At 35.6% G+C, this 16,706-nt stretch overlaps 3 protein-coding genes across 3 annotated transcripts; 1 reads left to right on the top strand and 2 right to left on the bottom strand.

The window, feature by feature from the left end:
- Positions 1-512: 512 nt before the first annotated feature.
- On the top strand, positions 513-3,413 carry LOC111391898 (protein MET1, chloroplastic-like). Its single transcript, XM_023017179.1, has 7 exons — positions 513-1,074; positions 1,209-1,315; positions 1,586-1,680; positions 1,772-1,848; positions 2,455-2,575; positions 2,827-2,886; positions 2,971-3,413. The coding sequence occupies exons 1-7, from the start codon at positions 686-688 to the stop codon at positions 3,112-3,114; spliced, it is 993 nt and encodes a 330-aa protein (XP_022872947.1). The 5' UTR covers positions 513-685; the 3' UTR covers positions 3,115-3,413.
- On the bottom strand, positions 3,392-5,285 carry LOC111391911 (beta-amyrin 28-oxidase-like). Its single transcript, XM_023017191.1, has 3 exons — positions 4,421-5,285; positions 4,164-4,351; positions 3,392-4,003 (listed from the first exon to the last, which is right to left on the bottom strand). The coding sequence occupies exons 1-3, from the start codon at positions 5,283-5,285 to the stop codon at positions 3,665-3,667; spliced, it is 1,392 nt and encodes a 463-aa protein (XP_022872959.1). The 3' UTR covers positions 3,392-3,664.
- LOC111391897 (protein ACTIVITY OF BC1 COMPLEX KINASE 3, chloroplastic-like) lies at positions 5,218-14,238 on the bottom strand. Its single transcript, XM_023017178.1, has 7 exons — positions 13,528-14,238; positions 12,871-13,206; positions 12,160-12,715; positions 11,497-11,683; positions 11,013-11,379; positions 8,804-8,928; positions 5,218-5,419 (listed from the first exon to the last, which is right to left on the bottom strand). The coding sequence occupies exons 1-7, from the start codon at positions 14,083-14,085 to the stop codon at positions 5,347-5,349; spliced, it is 2,202 nt and encodes a 733-aa protein (XP_022872946.1). The 5' UTR covers positions 14,086-14,238; the 3' UTR covers positions 5,218-5,346.
- Positions 14,239-16,706: the final 2,468 nt, after the last annotated feature.

Below are 16,706 nucleotides of genomic sequence, written 5' to 3'. Positions count from 1 at the left end.
TATTTCATCAACTTTAAGTGTGTTGCTTGCTAGAACATATTGTACGTCATATTTTAGGGCACTAATTTAAGATGAAAAACAACACCATGCTCGTTTTTAGTGTTTTTAGGTGTTTATAAGTTGTTGATTTCACTAAGTACGTGAATAAAAATATATTTAATCATCTTAAGTTATAATTTAAACTGCGTCAAACGTGTAAACTTAACGTGTTTAGTCCTTGCTTGATGTTATTTTTTAAGAAGTTATTTTGTGGAAAATATTTTTTTTGAATAATGTGTAATTAAAATATGGGAAAAAGTTATGAATCATGGGCAATATTTTGTTTGGTAAGAATTAAAATATAAATTTTAATATAAGTCAATGTCAACAATTAATTTTAATCATATGTATAATATAATAATTTTTTAATAATATATTTTATCAATTTTTATCAAAATCTGCTACCAATCTAACTCCTTAATTTATATAGAGAGCAAGAATATTCTGATTCGTAATTGGGCAAATCCACAATTCGATTTCCAAAGTGCCACGTGGAAGCATAAAATTGAAGGGCTTATTAGAGCCGCTAGTCACTCTTCCTCCTGTAATCTCTTTGGAACTGCAACACCAGAAATCAGCATGAAGCTCAATTAATCATTCGTTTCTTCAACTTCGTGATCGACAGAGCTACAATTCATTGATAACTATGGCGCCTGTGGCTTCTCTATGTTCTTCATCTCCATCTTTGCTCAGAAATGGAAATACTAGAGTCACAGCCATGGCTAAGCACACCCCATTAGCTTTCTGCTCTTTACTGAAGATCAATCAGAAGAACAATGTTGTTTTTCATCCATTGTTTAACGCTACTAATAGTTCGAGCAGTTTGATTTTTAAAGCTTCCGAAACAGAGACTGAAGAGACCTCAGAATCAGAAGAGGAAAAATATGAAGAGTATGAAGTTGAAATTGTGCAGCCCTACGGATTGAGATTTGCCAAGGGTAGAGATGGTGGGACTTACATTGATGCCATTGCACCTGGTGGTTCAGCTGATCAAACTGGGCAGTTCACTGTTGGGGACAAAGTGCTTGCCACAAGGTAATTTCTGATTCATTTCTGCAGATTTATACACCACTTTTTTCAATGGATCTAATGAATTTGGTAATAGTCTCTGCTTTAGAAATCAAATCAAATGTGATAAATTAAGCAATGAAACAAAATTATTAATTCAGTGCAGTTTTTGGTGAAGAAATATGGCCTGCGGCTGAATATGGAAGAACCATGTATACCATTCGACAAAGAATTGGTCCACTACTCATGAAAATGCAGAAGAGATATGGTAATTAATTTACGTTGGTTACCATCTTCCCACGCTGATTGAAGCATGCTATTGCTCGTGTTGACAATTAATTACAATTCTTTACTATAGAGAAAGCTTATGGAATGGAAATGATGGTATTTTGCTTTATTTATAGCTTCAAATGTGAATAAGAACTGGAGTCCTATTAACATTTGAATTTGACATTCACATTTCCCATAAATGTAAACGTTGGTGAAATGAAGGCTTGCATAATGTTTTATCCTTAGTAGCATGGTTTTCGCTTATTAGGAAAGGTGGATACTGGTGGCGAGTTGACTGAAAAGGAAGTTATCAGAAATGAGAGGAACTCTGGTGTTATCAGTGGCAGAGTGAGAGAAATTCAAGTGAGTCATCTCGATTTTGGTTAATTTTTCTTATATTACCGAACATCTTAATTCATCCCTATTGTAATATTAAACTTGTAATTGATTGCAGATGCAAAATTACCTTAGGAAAAAAGAGCAGAAACAACAGAGAGAGAAAGACCTTCAAGAAGGATTGCAGCTTTACAAGTAAAGCCCCACGTTTCATCTAGATTGCATTGCACTACTTTTATCCTTGTCTATTCTTGTTGCATATCTCCTTCAATTGTACAATCTATGCTATGTCTCCTCTTCTCTTTCTTTCACGATTTCAACACAATGATGATTTGATTTGCTCAAGGGTTATGGTCGAGCCTGGGGGTTGAAAAACCTCTTTTTTGAACCTTCTACATTGCGAAATTGAGCTTTAATATTTTTAAGTGCTTGGATTTTGGGCTACACGAAAATGATACTTAGTTTGGGCGTCCAAAATTAATTTGGCCTGTGATAATTTTGAATGAGTAGTTGCTTTAGATACCTAAATAGATATAGTTGGGAAAGGGAAATCTAAAGCAATAAACAGAATAGGCAATAAAGATCAATGTAGCTAATTACAAATTTATTTGAAATAAGGTTAGTTTGTTGTTGCTTTGCGTCCGTCCTCGGATAGTCTCTAAAAGCCCTGTACTCTTTACTCTCTGTGCCACATCAACTATTGAGTTTGTACAATGTAGTTTGCTAATGCTAAGTCAAATCCAGCCTCAGAATTTAAAAATAACTTGGTTACGTTGTTTTTTCTTGTAATAATGGGTGAAGGAATGCCAAGTACGAAGAGGCACTGGAGAAATTTGAGTCAGTATTGGGATCAAAACCAGAGCCAAATGAAGCATCTGTGGCAAGTTACAACGTAGCATGCTGTTATTCGAAGCTTAATCAGGTAAACAATAGTTCAAACCCATTATGAATTGGCCATTTTACTGGTTCCAATTGAGTTAGCACTCGTCACAATATATACCAAGGACAATGAAAGGTCCTTCTATCTAAGAATGGTGCATGGCATGCCATTTCATTGTTATTGTAGTTAACATTGTTTCAGTAGGCATGTGGGTGTGTATTTATTGAGTAATTACCTGCCCTTTTCTCATTTTCTTCTCTAAAACCGTCACCTTCTGTTATAACTTATCCCAGATACAAGCTGGCCTGTCTGCCCTAGAGGATGCTCTGAAAGGCGAATTTGAAGATTTTAAGGTAAGTTACCTAGGATTAAAACCATTCCTTGTTATGTTTAGACTAGTTATCATAAAACTGTTCTGTGTGATGCCATTTTGATAGAGAATCAGGACAGATCCTGACCTTGCCAACATAAGGGCATCTGAGGAATTCGAACCTCTCATGAAGAAGTTTGATGAATCGTTTATCAATGAAAATGCTATCAATGCTATCAAGTCAATATTCGGCATATTCAATAAGGAATAAAAGCGGCAGTCTACACCAATAATTTGGAGGAGCTAGGCTTACTTTCCGAAAGATTTCCAACAGAATTCAGACGTTTAAAATGCCGATCTCCTACTGGACCTAGCGTAAGGAGGTTCCCATTATTGAATTTTGCATATTAGGAATACTTACTCAAGATAACACTTGGATTATCTGGTTAGAGATTGGTTGTTTCAATTGTTTTACAATTTAGTCAATCATATGCATATGTTTACACAAAGACTAAAAGAAAGTAGAGAGTTGTCAATTTTAATCATAATGAATTTTAATTCTTGATTCCATTTCTCTATCATGAATATCAAGTACACGACCAAAATTTACTCAAGGAAATACAGTGGAAATTTTCATTGAACAAACTTTTACCTACTAAAATTCTATTTAAGCTAGGTGAAGATTAAGATGCCTGTTCTGCATCAGTGCACTTGAGTTTCTTCCTCAATCCTGACAAAAGTTCCAATGAACCTAGCTAGTGCTGAAACTTAATACATGGGATTGACTATATTTCTCAATATCAATCTCCAATTTTCTTCAACTAATGCAATGAAGCATCAACATAAGAAGCTACAACATCTAAAGGCTTGTGAGGATGAAGATGAACTGGAAGTCCTTTGACTGGAGTGGGCAAAGGATCATATTCTACTTTCTCATCAGGAATCAGTAAATCCCATTGAAATCTCTTAACAATGTTGTGTAGAAATATAAGTATTTCCAGTCGAGCAAACTCTTTTCCCAAGCACATCCGGGGTCCCCCTCCAAATGGAACATAAGAAAATGGAATAGGTCCTGCCCTTTCATATCTTGATGGATCAAAATTTATGTTCTCTTGAAACAAGCTAGAATCTGTGTGCGCCAAAGAGGCACTCCAGTATAACTGTTGCAACAGCATAATTCGGTCACGAATCATGAGTTCGAAGGCAAATAAATAACTGTTATGGAAATTCTTGAATTCCTTGTAAAAAAAATGGGAAAGAAAATTCTGCAATTCATGGAGAATCTCATAAAAGATGTATGAATAAATAAGAAAAAAATACCTTCCATCCCTTGGGAATGTCATAACCTGCATACTTAAAATCGACTAGCGCTTCTCTAAAAGCACCTATGACAGGTGGTGATAGTCTCATAGTTTCAGACACTACATTCCACGAGTACTTCATCTTCTGTATATCCTCCCACTGTAGAAATTCCCCTGCTTCTTTGGATGATGCAATTGCACCTTGCTCTGATTTGAAACAAAAATCATTAGAAATGGATATGGCAACAAGGTGAAGCAAAGGGGTTTTCCACTTACCTCTGAATACCTTTTCATAAGTTTGAGGAAGTTGTCCAAGTCTCTTCATCAGCATAGTTATGGCAACACTAGAGGTGTCGTGACCAGCAAAGAGTAGCATCAATATATTATTCACGATAACTGATTCAGGCATAAACTTGCCATTTTCATCAGGATGGGCTAGCAAATGTGATAAAAGGTCTTGTGAAGCTGAAGCAGTTTCCTGTTCTAGAGCTACTCTCCTGTTTCTGACTATCGTTTGTAGTTGTTTCTTAATAGCAATTGTCGCTCTCTTTGCATTGAAGAATCTTGTTCCAGGGAAGTTAAGAGGGACTGAGATTATCCCCTTCAAGAAGACATTAAACAGGGCAGCAAGTTTGGCAATTTGCTGAGGGTTTTCAAGGCTCATAAAGAGGCGACATGCAAGTTCAAACGTATATAGTTTGATGATTGGGAACACCTTCAACTCTTCTTTACCTTCACACAAAAATATTATGTAGTTTAATGGTCTTAAGAATATCAGAATACACCCGAATTTAGAAATATATATTGTACTATATACGTTCATTTGTGCAATAGTCATACCTAGCCAGTGAGTATTGATGTGTTGCTGGGCTACGACATCCATAGTTTTAATATAGAGCCTTGTAAATGCATCAGGAGTTATGAAACAAGATAGCATTTTCCTCATTTGCTTCCCTTCATCCCCACTAGTAGTGGCTAGACAGGGTCCAAGCAGCTTCCTGACAGAGTTCGGCCACCAAATTGTGACCAGTTTATTCTCATTACTAAACAGGAACTTATTCCCGGCGGGGCTGCACAAAACTGCTACAGGTTCACCCATAAGTGAAGTCTTGAACACCTCAGTGGACTGGTACTTTTCCATTCTCTCTTTAATGTATTTCTCTGGTATCCCATCCACGCCCGCTCCAAGAAATTCCAATGTTTCACCAAGAATTGGCCATCCATAGCTGCCCGGAGGAAGATTCAAAGGCTTTGATCTCGTTGAATAAAGTTTTCCTGTTTCGCCAATAATGATAAAAATAGTAATGATTAACGAGACAAGTACTGCTACAAAAGCTATGGTAGTGATCAAGGATGAGTCGAGGACTGGGAGAGATGACAGATATTCTTCGCCCATGATAAATATAAATTGCAGATTTCTAAGCAAGATCCTAGCTAGCTGTTCTTGATCTGTTTTAACATTATATCCATCTGTTTTTTTATTTATAATCATACATAATTATATTGGTGATAGTGTGTAGGTTGATAATGGGAAGCAGTTTGTGCCCACCACCATCTGTGATCCCTTGCCTCAGTCTCGTATGGCAAGCAATTAGCTTATAAATTTAAGGTGGGTGGAGCAAACAGCAAAGAAAGAAATTTCAGCAAAGGTTAGATGTAAGTAGTTTTGGTAAGTTAAATTATCTAAATTTAATCATTGGATTTAACATCACTAGCTATCATAGTGGATTTGGAGTTGGCTAGGAAATCCAGAATACTGGTGTTTCCATTTCTTACGTCTTTTTTACAAATTTCAAAGAGTTGATGATGATAGATTCTGATACACCATATCAATATATTATCCTGGATATATATTTTGGATATGCTTGTAGCTAGTGCAGTCATTTCTTCATTTTCGTCTCGTAAACGGAACAACTTGATAATGACTGCATCTATCTGATGCTTAACACGCTCTACCTAAATCTCCTCCAACATGAATCTAACCTCGACTACTCAGTTGACGACTTGTTATATCCTCCCTCAGTCAGTCTACTGAAAAATTAAATAAAAATAAAGAAATTTTAAGGAATTCTAAAGAAAACATATCTGTCAAAATTCTAGATTCGCTGTCGAAGAAGACCCCAACTTTTTACCTAGTTACTTTTGTGCTCGGTGAACAAGATTGACCTACACGGTGTATAGCATCCAAATATTGGCCCTCAGCTACCGCAACCCTTGCACATCTAACACATCCAGAGAGAGTAAATTTCTCTTGATGCTGGATGATTTCACAAGCAGAAAACTGGTGCGTCTTATTTTCCACTTCAATCCAGCTCGAACCTCGGCTTCTCTTTTCTACTCCATGTTCCTTCATTATTGTCCTAATTCTTGCAACTTTGCTTCAGCATACATGTTAACTAAAAAAGGTATAATATCAATACTATCAATCGATTAACAGCAACTCGATCAATCTCCTAGTTCTTGTAAAGCTTACAAAGGCAGCTTCGTGTAATCAATCATACACCCATAGTGTTTAATTTTTGTTGTCATGTTAAAGAATATCCTTCGGCCTTTTTCCACAAGTCCTGCACGAGTACTAGCACCAAGAATACCAACGAAGGTCACATCATTTGGTTTTATGTTCTCCATTCGGCTAAACATCACTAATAATGCTTTTACAGCGTGCCCATGAACAGCAAGCCCATCAATTACTGAATACCAACAGAACAGATTTTTCCCCTGTAATTTGAAAAATACCAAAAGCACCATCTCCAAGACGCCACACTTCACATACATATCAATCAATGCAGACCCAATATAAACATCGAGATTATAACCACTTTGCATTGCATAGATATGTATTTCCTTCCGTTGGTTCAGTGCCCCAAGATGGGTACTGTCGACATGGTCACTTCATCAGGTTGAACTTCTTCATTCTTCAGTTCATAGAAAGGCTCTAACATGTTGAGCCCCATTCTTGTAAAAAACGTAAAATGCATTTTTGAACAATGTATTAATGAGAAATGTGGTTAAAAAGTAAAGAAAATTCATGAATTTGTGAGTAATATTATTTTATCAAAGAATGTGTAGTTGAAATAGGGTCAAATCACTGTTGAAGAATGTATTTTGATGAAAAAATGGGCTCAAATAACAGCGCATTGCTTGTTTTTTCATGACAACGTATCATTGTCGTCCACGAAATCAAATCCTTCTCAAGCATCACAAAAATAACTCTTCTGCAGAGTTAACATCGCTAACTCTCACATATCCATGATTCATTAATCATTGTATTCCACGGAGCAATGTTTTTCTCCGTAATTTCATCAAACAACCTCTTCTCTGAAACCAAATCCCAAACATCTCGAGCTTCGATCATTGCAGACCAAGCGAAACCATCTCTTTCAGGCATTTCATCGAACAGCATCTTTGACTCAAAAACCCTACACCAAACTCTAATTAAAAATCAACAATTGCAGTTAGAACATAGAATGTGCGATGGGAACCCGTATTTCCAGACCTGTCTATGAACACATTCCCCAAATCCCACAGCAGATAAAACTCTACAGCTCTTAGTTATTGCCGGGAATGTAAAACTACTGGGAGATATAACATTCCTTAGCATGTCAGTGTAGATCGTAAAGCTTGAAATGGGCGAAGACAATTTATGAAGGCTCCAAGAACTGCATCGTAAACGAATACATATGGATTTTCCATCAGAGCAAAGGCGAAAATGGGCGAATCTATAGTGTGAAGCAATTTTGGGTTGTATCTTTCTTAATCATCATTGCGCGTCTTTCGAACTTGAACATCTTCTCAAACGATTGGGCATTTTTAAAGATTAACCAGAGGAGAACTTCTTCCTCCTCAATCAGCAAATCTCTGATAAAATTTTCCTTTGAATGGCTTGCATTCAACAATTGACAAAGATTCTTGTCCATAAATCCATAAAAATCCCACCAAGAACTTCCAAACTGATTTTATTCGCCAAGGAAGCAGAGAGACATCAATTGGTACAATCAGAAATTTATGATTGTGCGCGTCATATAAACATATGCAGATGACTTTAGCTTTTCATTGGTGTGACTAGAGGCATTACTCAAAATTTGGTTGGGGCAGATTAGAATATCAAAGTTTGATGCAATATTTTTGTTCCAATCCAATAAAATTGACAACAATTTGTGCTTCTGGACGAGATGCAATTTCTTGTATTCATGTTAGTCCGCATTTGTAAGGGATTTACGCCATGAATAAAACTATGCGTACAAATATGGTTGACAATCATGTGTCAACTGCATTACGCATAATGTTCATGCACGCGCGCACGCACACATATATTTAATTGGTGAATAAGTTAATAGTAAGTCCTGCAAAAGTTACAGATCAAGAATAATTCTATTGATATCCCGTATAATTCACTTCATATTTTACACAATGAAACCCCCACGCTGTCTCGTCACTTTTCTCTGGGACACTGGTTGGGTTTCATAAGGACATCCAACTATTACCATCATTGGACAATTACATCGAAATGAATGAAAATATAAATGTTATTTACTTTGATTTCCTTTTCATCAGCTCCTATTCTATATCACTCATTGCTGATTCGGGAGGGAGTTGGCCTTCCAACCCAGGCGAAGGAATAAAAGAACTTGAATCAGCTTATAAATGGACAATACTTACGATGTTGGAGCAGAACTTGATGGTGGAACTCGGAGAATTTGCTGTAGTAAGCGTGCTGCAAGACGTTGAAAAATTCCACCAACCACACGCCCCCCAAGATTTCGTGCTTCAGGTTCTTGGAGTACCTGTTCATTGACGTATGTCGAGCCAGCTTGTCCATTATTTTAAAAGAAAAATCATTTGTACAGAAAAATGGTTGACATGCATTTTGACAAATACTCACATTGTTTGTGGGACCCGCTGAATAAAATATTTTGAAAAAAAAAAAGTGGGACCCCCAATTGTGAGAATCTGCCAACTACCATATCATCTATTTTTCTGGAAATGTAGCATCTCTCTTATTTTAATTTAAAGGAAAGAGGACTTTGCTATCTGTACATCCAAGGTTGACACCTCAAATGACACTCCATCACAAGAGAGGGACCCATAATTATTTTATTACGTGTGGACCCCCCTCTCTTGTGAGAGGAGTGTCATCCGAGGTGTCAACCCCGGATGTACAAATAGTTTTATTGAAGGAAAGAAAGCTATGTTGGCTTGAAAAGTACATCCAGATTTTACACGTACAATGGTGCTATTTTTCATATCCACACAATTTGTGGTAATATCAACAGATACCAACAGTAGTTATTTTTCAAACAATCATCAATCACATAATTAAAAATTATTGGAATTCACGTTGTGAAGAAGGTTACAGCAACAGATATTCGATCGATGAGGAAATCTTTCTAAGTGGGTGAACGTCTCTAACAGAATTATTTTGATGAGAATTATGGGTATAGTTGTTCTTTTTGTTTAAAGAGATCAAGGAATTTTGTTTCTGTCAAAAGATAATCATTCACGAGAGAGAGAGAGAGAGAGAGAGAGAGAGAGAGCGAGCGAGCTTAAGTACGAGGCAAGAATTTTGCCAAAAATATTAATTGAAGAGAGGGAAGTTGGAGTATATATAATTAAATCAGGTCAGCCATACAAGTGGAATCATATATCAAAAGGACATATTTGAAGAATTTTCTAAACTTAAAAAAAAAAAAATAATAATAATAATAATAAATTCCAGTTGCACAGGTTTTTAATTCTAAATTCCTATAAGGCCATGTTTGATATGGAAATTTTTTTTGCATTTTCCAGGTTTGGTGGAAAAATGGGTTTTCCAACTTTTTTTTTTGGGCAATGGAAATAAATTTTATCCACAATTGTAAAAAAATATATCCATTTAATTGATAATTTTCATGATAAATAAAGTCAAACGAACACCAAAAGATTCAAAATTTCAACATTTTTCAGGTGAAAAATTATACCAATCAAACACATTTAGGCCATATTTGATTTGCACAATTTCCATGGAAAATCCATTTTCCACCAATTTTGTGTGTTTGATAGTAAAAGTTTTTCATGGAATTCGTTTTCCATCTTATCTCCACAAACTTACATTTTTCATGATTTGGTCGAAAATCAATTCTCACCAAAACGTTGAAAATTCGTTTTTCACCTTTTTTATTTTATTTTATTTTTGGTAATGGGAACAAATTATAGGAACCAGTATAAAAGATGATATCCCTTAAATTGATAATTTTCATCTAAAATAAAGTCAAACGAACACCAAAATATAGATGATTTTTGAATTTATTTTTTTATTTTATTTTTTTGGCAATGGAAACAAATTCTCAAAAACAATTGTAGAAGTGAATATCCTTTAAATTGACAATTTTCATGAAAAACAAAGACAACCGAATAACAAAAAACATTTTATTTTAACATTTTTCAGGTGAAAAATTATACCAATCAAACACTATTAATTGACAATTCCCACTAAAACAATATCCAGGCAATTCAATTCCCTTCAATTCGTTTTCTTTCTATCCAAATTCCATTTTTGCAATCAAACGGACCCTTAATTGACAATTCTTAGAAAAGCAAGTTCTAGGTAATTCAGTTCTCTGAAATTCGTTTTCTTTCCACCCAAATTCCATTCTTGCAATCAAATGGACCCTAAGTTTACATTATTAAGGCATATCAAGAAATAAATATACATTTTTGAAGTATAGAGTAGAGCATAAAAAAAATTAAATCGACCATTTATTTTTATTTTCAATTATAAGAAATCATATCAAGACTAATTTATGGGTCTAGCTATGGTAAGAAATCAGAAAAGGCTAGTCGAAATGAAACATAAAATTAATAACAAAAAAGCACGTATTTAGCTTTTTACCTGTAATATGGGCAGCAAAATACTGGGATCAAAGTTCTCTGAGGACCGCAGTAACCCCCATATCCTAAATACTTGTGCCCTAAGCTCCAACATGCTTTCTTGTTCAGCAGTGGTCATAGCAAAAAAACCCATTCCATTGCCATTGAAAATAAGATTTCGCACAAGATCATTCACTGAGTTGTAAGATTCAACTACAGCGCCCAGAGTAACAGCCTCGGTGACACGAACAGCCTCTTTAATCACTAAAACCCTAAGATCTTCACCATCTGGACCCAGTAATAGTTTGAGGACGGGTTGTAAGGCATCTTTAGCAGAAAAATCTCTATCTTTCTTTCCCTGTACTAGAAGGTTTTCAAGTCTGTTCCACCTGAAGCAAATGATGGATGCTTTTCGTTAATTTGACCAACAGCACTAGTTAGAATTACTCTTCCAGATTCCAATCATAGTTCAGAAATATGAAAAAGAAAAAAACAGATATACATGCCTGAATCTCCCATCCTTGAATAGCAAATCAATAAGAGCATCTCTCAGATACGGATTAGGATCAGTAAGAAGCCTTTTAGCAAAATACGGATATGATGCAGCCATCACTTTAAAATTAGGGTCAGCATACAGTGCTAACCCTTCCAGAACAGTAAGTGACCTTAAAATCAATGCATAATAAGCTGGAACTGCAAAAATTATATTAAAGTAGAACCAGCAGCGTTAGTTGTGATGCAGATAATTGAATGTCAAGAGCACATTTTGGCAAAGCTTACATTATAATTTAAGATGGTCAAACATACTTTTCATCCACATATTTTGTAGGACCCACAACTTAATCCGCAAATTCCATGAGAGCCATAGCTTAGAAGCACTTAAAAAGCTATACCAAACAAGCACCAAATATAATTATTAATGCACATTTTATGTTTATAAGCACGCAATTAATCTATTGCGTATAATACCTTTTCCGGAAACTTCTATTATTATAAAAGGTTGTCAACAGATTGCAAATAAACAATATTAAACAAGAGAGCAGCTGATTTACATTCAACAACAGTATCATAAAAGGAATAAGACTGCTATAACTTTTAAAAGAAAATACAGCATAACAAAGGCAATAATACTGATGGTGTTGATGAATAGAGGGAAACAAGTTGCTCACCATTAAATGGATATTTGTATAAAACAGCACCCAAACCATCCACGATGGTTTTAAAGTTGAGTTCACTCACAGTTGAATTTAGTGCATCATCAAAGAAGTTCCTCAGAGCTGGTACGATGGGAGATACATCTACATCAGGGGACAAAAAATCTAAAGCATAATAATCACGAGCCATAGCTTCATAGTCTCGATTGACCATGTGGACAACATGACCAATTAAGGCAGATCTTGCTTGTTCAGGAGTTTCACTCATCATTCCAAAATCAAGAAAAGCGAGCTTCCCATCAGGTGTTGCTAAGAGGTTCCCCGGATGAGGATCTGCATGAAAATACCCATACTCAAGCAGCTGTCTAAGACTGCATTGAATGCCTATGTTGACAAGATCCAGAACTTTGAGACCCTGTCTCTCGATAGCATCTTGCTGATTTAATTTGACTCCTTCAACCCATTCCATTGTTAGTACCTTCCCACTTGTGCAGTCCCAAAAAATATCTGGGACAAGGACATCTTGTTTGTCAGCATACAACTTTTTAAATCTCCTTGCATTCTGCCCCTCCTGCATAGACCTTTCAAAATTAACATTCTCAACCAATAGCTTTACACTTCACACAATAGAAAGAAAGGGAATATCCTTTAAATCTCTATGTATAAGAAAAGTACCCCACAATGATATTCTACAGTAGTAAATGCAAAATAATATCAGAAACTAACCTGCACATAATTGAGCTCTTGGTAAACTCTTCGAGCAAATTCGTCAATAAGAGCAACGATATCACTTGTAATTATATCAACATATTTATTTATGAGGAAACCTAAACCTCTTATAAGATAAAAATCCAGCCCTATAGCTTCTTCAATACCAGGCCTTTGCACCTTCACAGCAACAACCTGGCCAGAGTACTTTAATTGAGCTTTGTACACTTGACCTAGACTGGCAGCAGCAATCGGAGATGCAGATATTGATGAATAAACAGAATCGAGTGGAAGTCCCAACTCTCTCTCAATACATGTAAACGCTTCTTCATCTGGAAAAGTTGGCAAAGCATCCTGCTCCATCACAATAATGGTGATAAGGATTATATAACAAATTATTAAATAAGCTCATATAAGTTTCAGTGATAATAAACATTTATTGAAAAAGTCTCAACAACATACTCCAACAAATTATGCGTGGTACGGAAGACAGTGAGAAATTTGATCAATCTCTATTCTATCCATCACCTACCCATCGCTTTTGTCCCCTGTACTCACCCAAACTCGCTAGCAAAAAACTCTATCTAGACACAGCTCAAAATTATCTGATTCAAAGGAAACTGCACCTAAAATTGAAATGAAATCATAAACAGGTATAAATAAACGAAATACTACCTGCAATTCAGAGAGCTCCTCAAGGTATGCGGGTGGACACAAATCCGGTCTGGTGGACAAGCCCTGGCCAATTTTCACAAAAGTAGGTCCCAATCTCGTGAAAACCTGCCTAAGTTCAACTGCCCGCAATCTTTGGTTCTGAACTAGCTGCCCATTCAACTGGTCGAACCACAGCTTGAAGGTAAAATAACCAAGGCCAGAAAATATTTCAATCGCCCTCTGCATTACCTTGATTGGGCGGGAGCCATATTTGGCGGCCAAGAATTCGGGTGTATATACAGAAGCGTTAGCAGCGCGGGCCATCGCCCTGGCTTCTGCTTGCATATCATCAGCTCGGTCTCTGGGAGATAGAGCATAAGAGGAAGATTCCTCTCGAACTCGCAGGACAGTCCCCGGAACATTGTCGCCACCGCTCCCGAGCCTCCCGCCTCCTCTAGTTGCCGGAACTGGTCGAGGCTTCGCCTCCACCAGCGCGGCTCGTGGCAATTTTACTCTCCGTATACAGCGTTTACTCTGAGGAAAAATCGTAATCGCCGATGGCAGAGCCAACGTATTCATCGGTGGGTGATTTGGAATTCCCAAATTGCAGCGAGTTTGAGAGATTTTTCACGCGCACGGCGATTTGCGGGCAGGGAGGGTCTCGGTGATTTGTCGCTTCGTTTACCTCTATTTATATTTCTTTCTTTCTTTTTCACCTAGATACTTTCGCGCAGTTCAGACAAACCGCCAAATATCTCTTTTTATAATAAAGCGCCGTTTTGGTCTCATTATCCCATGCTATAAAGAGCTGAGTGCTAGTGAAAATTTTGTTAATTAATTTTTTGATCGTGATAAAAAAAATTTTATTTATAAGAAAAAAATTTAAAAATAACGACTAAAATAGTGAAATAACGATAAAAACATTGATGTTAATTGGATTAAAGTCCATACTGAACATGCTTTGAATAACAATTTTTAAAAAAATGTATTTAAAAAATAATAATAATTTAAATTTATGTGTTATATTATTTTATTAAAAAATATATAATTAATAATAACAAAAAAAATGAATAAATTATATTTTAATGAGGAATAATGGATGCTAAACAAGAGCTAAACTAAACATGCCTAAGCTCTTGTGTGATCCTATTATTTTCAAATCAAAATTTTCCAACTATTTTTTTCAACTACACATCTTTCAATAAAATAATATTACATGTAAACTTAAAATTATTCATTCTTTTTAACCATACATTATCTATCAATATACTATTTCAAAATACATTCGTAACTAAATAATGGGGCTCAAACAAGTGTTAATTTAAATAAATACATTGAAGCCCTGTTTGATAATCATTCTTTCAAAATTCTTTTTTTTCATATCATTTTCAAAATAAAATATTTTCATGTAAATCAATAATTTTTTCCTATATTTAATCACACATTTAAACCAAAAAAAAAAAAAAAATTCTATTCAAAATCTCATTCTTCCCAAAAAATTGACTGTTAATCAAGGCTAATCGTTTTTCGTAAGTTTCCGAAGTAGTAAATATATTAATAGAGCCCACATGGTTGGACTGAGCAACCTAACGTAGAAAATGAGCATGTCTTGTGAGTCTCGTGATTGATCCCATTTAGAATTATTCAGTGGACAAATCAATTCTTGTTAATAAATTAGAGTAATAGATAGGACACATTTTTCTTTATTAACAAAAGTTTTGACTTATGACTTTGTCAAAAAAATAATATATGAGGCGATAGCTAAAGAAAACCCCCCTGAAATGGGGGACATGTAATTTTTATGAAACCCGTTTAATGTGTACGTAACCTCAACTCATAATAAACCTCGTGTTAATAACAATAATGCCGGTTTGAAATATTAATCCATTAAGTAATGCTACTCATCTGTAATGGAGATAATCGATATACTATGTGATAGTATTGTCACTCAGTAATAGAGACGGATTTTTGGGGGGGGGGGGTGTTGTAGTCCGTCCCTCAGGCCCAACAATTTTTTTTTTAAAGGTATTTTTTTTTGGGTAAAAAATCAGTTTTTTATGTGTAATTTTTTTTTTCACAATTCCGATTCGAAATTTTATAACTCGATCTTGGATCCAATATTGGATCCATCCCTGCTCAATAATGATGCATTTTTATTCATTGGACAATATGACACCAACATAATGTCATCATCTCCATTAGTTTTGAAGTGGTCTATGAATGTCATTTCTAAATTTTATAGCGTACACTATCTCTCTCAGTCGAACTTCTCAAGTCAAGTTCACATAGAAATATATACTTATTAGTGTTTTTTCTGGTAAATGTAAAATTTCATGAATCAAAACTTATATACGAGTACACTGGACATATTCAAGCAAACAAAAAGATAAAGATGTATAAACGATAGGTACTATAGTCCCATAGCCAAAGACTTTAAATGAATCAAACATATGTGGGTACAAAACAAACATAACATTGTACACGTGTTTTAATTCATCTAATTATGTTATCCATGTGTGAACTAAGTTCCTTAAAAACCTTGTTATTCCATGTCATCAAAATATGGTAAGCGGTGCTAACAAGTGCAATTCTTTTGGATTTACTTTGTCAAGATGTCTCTTGGACCTCTTTCATGATCTACTTCAAAACACTCGAAATTGTAGTCATCGATCTCCTAATCCCCATTCATGCAAGCTTTGATCCTCATCCATATGCTAGAGGTGAATGAGCATCTAAAAAATAAATGCTATCCCATTTTCAAGTGTGCCCCACAAAAAAACATAGTTTTTGTCAATGTTGAGATGCGACAACTGATCCTCAGTTAATAGCTTCAACTGGGCATCCAGCCATGAGATAAAAGCATGTTTTGGAGTGAGAAAAGATTTTCAAACCTTTCTCGTCCAGACCTACTTGTCTACTTTCGATCGAAAATGTTAATAGGTAGCCCGAACGCAAAACTAACCAACGTTATTCCGGCTGGACAACATGTTTTCAGCAGTTTGGGCAATCCCTAAATTCCCAATAATCATGTCCCTTATTTTCAGCAATCTTTTGAGGAAATGAAAATGACGTGTTAGGTTGGAAGTTTTTTTGGACTCTTCGAGTTTCACAAGTAACTTGACTATGCATTCTGGACTATGTTGGTGTAGGTACTTTTGATGACATAGCGATTGATACCTTCTCGATTGCTGAATCTAGAA

Source organism: Olea europaea, unplaced genomic scaffold (assembly GCF_002742605.1).
Source record: "Olea europaea var. sylvestris unplaced genomic scaffold, O_europaea_v1 scaffold856, whole genome shotgun sequence".
In the NCBI taxonomy this organism is placed as follows: Eukaryota; Viridiplantae; Streptophyta; class Magnoliopsida; order Lamiales; family Oleaceae; genus Olea; species Olea europaea.
This window is presented reverse-complemented; position numbering and strand designations above follow the sequence as displayed.

Bases quoted from the DNA above. Each gene is read 5' to 3' on its own strand.
- LOC111391898 (XM_023017179.1), top strand. From the start codon at position 686: ATGGCGCCTGTGGCTTCTCTATGTTCTTCATCTCCATCTTTGCTCAGA. The intron at 1,681-1,771 runs GTGAGTCATCTC...AATTGATTGCAG, and splicing joins GCAGAGTGAGAGAAATTCAA to ATGCAAAATTACCTTAGGAA. The intron at 2,887-2,970 runs GTAAGTTACCTA...CCATTTTGATAG, and splicing joins GCGAATTTGAAGATTTTAAG to AGAATCAGGACAGATCCTGA.
- LOC111391911 (XM_023017191.1), bottom strand. From the start codon at position 5,285: ATGGAAAAGTACCAGTCCACTGAGGTGTTCAAGACTTCACTTATGGGT. The intron at 4,352-4,420 runs GTAAGTGGAAAA...GTTTCAAATCAG, and splicing joins TTATGAAAAGGTATTCAGAG to AGCAAGGTGCAATTGCATCA. The intron at 4,004-4,163 runs GTATTTTTTTCT...CTGTTGCAACAG, and splicing joins ACATTCCCAAGGGATGGAAG to TTATACTGGAGTGCCTCTTT.
- LOC111391897 (XM_023017178.1), bottom strand. From the start codon at position 14,085: ATGAATACGTTGGCTCTGCCATCGGCGATTACGATTTTTCCTCAGAGT. The intron at 13,207-13,527 runs GTAGTATTTCGT...GTGATGGAGCAG, and splicing joins AGGAGCTCTCTGAATTGCAG to GATGCTTTGCCAACTTTTCC. The intron at 5,420-8,803 runs GTAAGTATTGTC...TTGGCGAAACAG, and splicing joins TCAAGTTCTGCTCCAACATC to GAAAACTTTATTCAACGAGA.